General features: G+C 41.3%; 1 protein-coding gene across 1 annotated transcript in view; it reads left to right on the forward strand.

Annotated features, from left to right (window-relative positions):
• The window catches only part of CEP250 (centrosomal protein 250), a 50,003-nt gene extending 46,961 nt beyond the window's left edge, over nucleotides 1-3,042 (forward strand). The window contains exons 29-34 of the mRNA XM_056845533.1: nucleotide 207; nucleotides 523-650; nucleotides 943-1,095; nucleotides 1,821-1,928; nucleotides 2,242-2,283; nucleotides 2,710-3,042. Of these exons, the coding sequence (XP_056701511.1) occupies nucleotide 207; nucleotides 523-650; nucleotides 943-1,095; nucleotides 1,821-1,928; nucleotides 2,242-2,283; nucleotides 2,710-3,003 (726 nt within the window). The 3' untranslated portion in view covers nucleotides 3,004-3,042. The remainder of the gene's footprint in view (nucleotides 1-206; nucleotides 208-522; nucleotides 651-942; nucleotides 1,096-1,820; nucleotides 1,929-2,241; nucleotides 2,284-2,709) is intronic.
• The last annotated feature ends 3,716 nt before the right edge of the window (nucleotides 3,043-6,758 follow it).

Consider the following 6,758-nt stretch of genomic DNA (forward strand, 5'->3'; position numbering starts at 1 on the left):
TTAATGGATGATAGGGCCATCAGTAGCTACTTGCCATGGTGACTAAAAGGAGCCTTCATCTACAGAGGCAACAAACCTCTGAATACTACTATCAGGAGTTAACATCAGGGGAAGGCCTTGGCCTCTATGCCCTGTTTGTTGTCCCTTCAAGGCAACTGGTTGGCTGCTGTATGGAATAGGTTGCTGGACTTGATCAGATCCAGCAGGGTTCCACTTATGTTCTTGGTATCTTAGGTATGTCACTGATTAGTACTATCAGCATGGTGTAGTGGTTAAGAGTGGTGGCCTCTAATCTGGAGAACCGGGTTCAGTTCCCCACTCCTCCACATGAAGCCTGCTGGGTGACCTTGGGCTAGTCATAGTTGTCTTCGAGCTCTCTCAGCCTCACCTACCTCACAAGGTGTTTGTTGTGAGGAGAGGAAGAGAAGAAGATTGTAAGCCGGTTTGATTCTCCTTAAAAGATAGAGAAAATCAGCATATAAAAACAAACTCTTCCTCTTTTTCTATTTCTTGTTATACAAGAGCAGTTGAATAAAGCTTTCAGAGCACTGGAGGAAGAGAGACATATTACTAAAGCTCTGACAGGAGAAGTGGATTTGTTGCCTAGAGAAAATGGTGTGTCAGAAATGTGGCCTAAAGAGGCTGGAGAGGTAAGAAGTCAACAAAAGATGAGAATAATAGTAGAGCTCTGGAACACTTCTGGTATAGAAGAGGGAGTTCTGGAATATGTCTCCCAGTTCAGACATATGGCTTCAGGGACTAGTTGTCTGGTTCTTGTTTCCAGCAACAGAGCTCTTGAAAGAGGAAGGTTTCTTCAGATAAAGGAAAGAAAATGTACTGCCAGTCTCTGTTGTCGTCGGTCTCTATCTGCAGGATCCTGTTTCCTCTCCTTTGTAGCAGGGTGGTCCCTGATTATCTTGCACTGTTTTCTTCATCATGCAGGCTGTTAAGAAAGAGGGAGAGCCGACATGGGCAATTGAAAGGAGACTGCTGTACAGGCGCCTGAAACTTCTGCAGGAAGCAGTTGCCAGGCTGGAGAATGACAAACAGGGTTTGGAGCAGCACAATATACAGCTCAGAGGTACACTTGAGCAGGTGAGTTTCCCTGTAAGGGAAGCTGTGTTATTTCCTCTCTCCTCCTCACTCCCGTGTGATATGATTGTTCTTATTATCACTCATAGCATGTTCTTATACACACGCTAAGTTTCTGCACTTTGACTCTTTCCAGTACAGACTCCTCTTACTTCAGAGTTCTCACTGGGTAGTCCTCTTTAACTTTTTACGTACATCTTCAGAGTTTGATAGATTGCATAGGATGCTGCCTTTCTGGAAACCAAACACTTGGACTTGGTGCTACTAATGCAGGATGCTACATGTCATGCAGGAGATCATGTCACTCAGCTTAGACTTAGGCATTTATTTTCACTGAAAAGCAAGCTGGGTGGTGGTGGCAGGACAGCATCCCAGCAATAGGCGTATTTAACCCCTCCCCCACGCCCTCATTTCCCCTGATTTAAATTGCCCTCCTGAACTGCAGTGGAAAAGAGAAAAGTATCAGTATTTTGTTTTTCCCAGTGATTTAGATCAGGAAGATTCCATAGGGGAAACGATTAAACACCCCCGCCCTCAGTATTGCAGTCTACATCCTGTAGGTACCCTGTGGCTGCTTTTCAGTGTGTTAGGTGATCCAGTCATGGATCTCTCCCATAATGAATGGCTTATTTTTACAGCTTACAGTGTTGTCCTGCTTACCTGTTGAACCAAGTCCTGTTGGTATTTTCAGTTTCTGTAATGTTTCCCCTCCCTCTTCTTGAATGCAGGTAGAACGTGAACGGAGGAGACTGAAAAGGACCTGTGGAGACCTTTCTCTAAGCTTCAGTCTCTCTCAAGCAGACTCAGGCCCTTCAACGAGTCCAGCTGTTGCAAAAGTACATTTTAAAATATTTGTACATTTTAAAATGGGAAGTTCCACTTAAACCTGTAAAGTATGGTGTTTGTTTGCTTGTTTTAATCTTATTCTTCCCATTAGTAGCAAACAGGTATTCTTAAATGGTGTTAGTGCTCACGTATTATTGGCTTGGTTTAACCTTGAATATGTTGGAGGAAGATTTGAACCATGGACATGCTTGTATTAGGCATAATGCAATAGACATAAGTTGTTGTCCTCAGTCTTCTGTGCCTGGGCAGTGGGATTTTGGAAAATCAGCAGATGGTTGAATGATCTTGTCGCTTTTTCTCTAGGAAGAAACTCTCTATAAGCAACTAGCAGACTTAAGAAAGCAGGTGAGTTGTTCACATCCAGGGCATACTGAAATGTACAACTCTGTTGTCCACATGAGGTATAGCACCTCTACTTTCACATTTCTACACTGGCTAAGCAGTTACAGTAAAGATCACTGTTCTGTCGGTTCTTGTAGATCACTGTTCTGTGTTCTTAATCTTTTTAAATCTTACTGTTTTTTACTTTTCACTACAAGTGAAATCATGATATTCCAATTTTGTTCTTAAATGTCAGTTTATGTATATGTGACATGTACATATAATTTGTTATGGAACTACTGGAGAGTAATAGAAATCATACACAAAAATGAACCTGGAAGATAAGAGCATATGAATGGAAGGCATTCCTTGCTGTGAACCAGAATTCTTGAAAATAAAGTTTTCAGAGGGGAACTATGCTAGCTGTTGATGTTATCTTTGCCTTTTTAGGTGTCTGTGCTACAAACACAGCTATCACTAGAGCGGAAGCAGAAACAGGATTATATTGACAGCTGTGCCAAAACAAGCCAGGAACTTTCCGGTTTACATCAGGAACTTTCACAGTCTTTAAATGTTGTAGCCAGGGAGCCTGAGGCTACTGTCCTAGCATCTGAGACCCGCAAACTTGATGAAACCCTGAACCACAGCTTGGCACTGACAAATATAAGCTGGGGAGGCATCTTGTCAGGAAAATACCCAATAAGCTCAACACCCAAAACAGTCCAACAGAAAGATTCAAGATAGCATGGCGGTGCTGAAGACGCTGAAGCATTTTAGATACATGGCCACATTAAAAAAAAAATGGGGCTAACAGGATAATTCTGAAAAGTTTTGGGTCAGTATAAATTTCAGCCCACATTGGACTGCAAGTAGAAGTAACTCAAATCTGTCAAGGCCTTTCTTCCTTTCACTCACCCTTCCTAGGACCTAGTCTACTAATTTAGTTTGCTTGCATCCTTTTTGGCTTCAGTTCATATGTGAATCCTTGAAAATATAATTCTAAAGTGTTCCGAAATCATGTGTATACAGTCAAGCTGTGAAATAACAAGAGTAGCTGTTGGGCTACACATTAAATGAAGATCTGTATTTTGGAGAACATTGTCATAGAACAAAATTCTAAGCCAAGGCATGAGATGCCATCTGAAAAACAATAACCCTGCTTTATAATTACTGAATTACCACTAGAAAAAGCAGTGGTTCAATAAAGAAACTGAGCTCTGAGTAAAGCTGAGTTCACTGAAAAGATTTCCATCAGGATTCTGCGTAGAGGCTCAGAACATAACAAGATAGGTGTTTGGGGGATGAAAGAGGTCCCAACCCCAAGAGTATTAGTGTGTTTAATTCTTTAATCTTAATAGGAAATGAGATTTGTTTCATAACTGATGCCTTGTCTTGTTCTAAACTGCTCTATATGCACACATTGTAAAATGTCGAAGAGTTATTTTTGTAATATTTTTGTGCTATGTTTTCTTAATATTTATAATAAATATATATTTCTACTTTATTATCTTATCTTCCAGATGATTGTATTAAAATTTTCCATGCATATTTCTCAACTATGATTCCAAATGTTTGCATTTCAATCCTTGTCTCATTAGCTTCTTACTCAACCTAGGAAGTTGTATTTTGTGTGTTGACTCCAACCCTGGTAAGTGCTGTCAAGGCAAGAGATGTTCAGAGGTGGTTTGCCATTGCCTCCCTCTGTAGCGACACTGAACTTCCTTGATGGTCTCCTGTCCAAATACCAATCAGGGACAACCCTGCTTAGCTTTCGAGATCTGATAAGATTGGGGCTAGCCTGGCCCATCCACGAGAGGGCAGCTTACTTATCTATATAAGGTGAGCCTGTGCTACTGGGCGTTTGGACAGTAGAAGAAAGAATAAAGGCCCCTCGCCAACACTGTGCACCCGTTCCACACTCTTCTCTGTAATAAATTTTGCTATTGGCTTCTGTGACAGTGGCCTTGTTTCCTTGTGGTATAACCATTTGTCCAAGCCATCCACAGCACAATTCTCTCTGGATACAATTGGCATTTGACTGTCTCCACAGCAAATCAGTTGTAGAAGGGAGGATTTAATAGTCTGCTCCTACATTCAACTGTAAACTTTCCATTGAAAGTACAAAGCAGAGTAAGAGGATCACAATGAGTTAATAATTGCAGTGCTAGCAGAAAAACCAAATGGTATAGCATGTATAGAATTTTTTTAAATTAACAAATCATGAAAATCCATGAAAACCCTTGTACTGAACAAGACCATTGGTCCCTCTGCCATAGTATTGTCCAATATGGCATACAGATTTAAATAATTCTGGAAATTTCACGACCATGTTAGTCACAGAAAATATTTTTTTCTGCAAAAAATGGAAATTTTGTGGAAAACTGAAATATATGCAATACTTACTTTCCTATCATACCTAAACTACTGTTACTGCTTTAACAATATAAAACTCATCATTTATGTTGGCATATAAAATTATACTATTTGGCATATTTCTCCCATTTTAAAGTATAAAGGCCTTCATTTTCTTCATTCATTTATGCCTTAATTTCTTCATTTATACCTGCTATGATGTGTGTGTCACTTTCTAAAGCAAAATGAGTTACAAACTGTTGCATCCTGTTGTACTGTAGTACACTTAATTATTAGTGTTTACATCCAGCTTTCTGTGTTAATTTTACCCTAGCCCTCAGATGGCAAAAATTAAGTGTACTACAGTACAATACAAAGAGCACATAGATAAAGTGATAGCAGCGCATGGTGGCACAGTACTTTGCAGGGCTGAGCTGTTGCCTTGGCACCCTACGTCCATTTGCAAAGTCACAATAGGTAGGATAACAAGTTGAACTTTATAAAATTGGAGACACTGAACTCTAGACCATCTTACAGCATATTGTTGCTGAAATTATTTAAACAAAAATATACTTGAAACGGAGGTATGTGTACACAGTATATATAAGAATTATTATCTAATGCTGTAGATCATCTGAACTAAAAATAGCTCACGGCCTAATGATTTGAGTAGGGAAAGGCAAGCCCTGGCGCATTTGCTGTAGAGTACCATTCCAGGCTATTTTACTCAGTGCACATGACTAGTTCTCTGCCAAGGGGATTGAGGGAAGCCCCTGAGGAGCTGGTAGTACTGCTGGGGCTCAGCGTTCTCCCAGTGTGTCTGACAAAGTGCAACCCTCATTTTCAAAGATAGGCATCTTTTTTTATACCAAATGTCTCAAATTTTCATAAGCCTAACAGTGGTATAGAGGAAAATGTTCTGTTTTTAAAGTGGCCTTTACACAGACACCATTTGGGAGCAACAAGATGGCAGTTGGTTCACGATGGGTAGCCTAGCCGTGTTAGTCTGTCACTAGCAGTAGAAAGAGCAAGAGTCCAGTAGCACCTTCAAGACTAACAAAATTTCTGGCAGGGCATGAGCTTTTGTGAGCCACAGCTCACTTCTTCACATGGCAGTTGAGCATACTTTATTTTGGACTATTTCTTCAGGGTGGAATGCTTGCCCCTTATACGGAGCTACAGCCCTCCCACCATAAATTTATCTCTTTGTCTGAAGGGTTTTACTGTCGGAGGCTTGTTTCAGAGGGTAGCAGTGTTGGTCTGCAGTAGAGCAGTCAGATTCAAGTCCAGTAGCACCTTAGAGACCAACAAGATTTTCGGGGTATAAGCTTTCCAGAATCAAACTGATGTATCTGATGAAGGGAGCTTTGACTCTCGAAAGCGTATACCCTGAAAATCTCGTTGGTCTATGAGGAGCTACGGGACTCGAATCTAATTGTTGGAGGTTTGGAAGGTTTGCTTGCTAAATGAATTGTAGGGGCGGCACCCAAAGGCTCCTTTATGAGCCATTAGCAACTGCAGACCCTTGATCCAGACATGGTTCCTCGAGGGATACCAACTGGGCCTTCCCGCTTTTGTCCTGTTAAAACAAAGAGCACGTGGATATAGTGATAACAGTGCATGGTGACACAGTACTTTACGGGGCTGAGGTGTTGTCCCAGGCCCCCTAAGTCTATCTGCAAATTCGCCCTACTGGGACGACACCATTGATAACCGAGGAAGCCCTTCCTTCCAGCAGAGCCAAGAGCCGCACCTCTGCTGTCGCTGCCTTGACCTGGTTGGCCACTGTGTGAACAGACTGCTGGACTTGATGGGCCTTGGTCCGATGCAGCAGGGCCTTTCTTATGTTCTATGTTCTTGACGTCAACGCAGAACCGCGGACGCGAGTCTTGCACATGAATATGTCTAACCTAAGGAGAAGCGGTAGAAAAGAGCAGGAGTCTTGATCTAATCCCTTACTTATACTTTGTATTAATTTTTATATTAGGTATTGAATTAATAATGTCGGATACAACAAGAACAGATTAATTAAAACAATATTGGGATTAAAAATATTGTCGAAGGCTTTCACGGTCAGAGTTCATTGGTGCTTGTAGGTTATCCGGGCTGTGTGACCGTGGTCTTGGTATTAGTTCCGTTAGCAAAAG

The sequence above is a fragment of the Euleptes europaea genome, chromosome 2 (genome assembly GCF_029931775.1).
Source record: "Euleptes europaea isolate rEulEur1 chromosome 2, rEulEur1.hap1, whole genome shotgun sequence".
NCBI lineage: Eukaryota > Metazoa > Chordata > Lepidosauria > Squamata > Sphaerodactylidae > Euleptes > Euleptes europaea.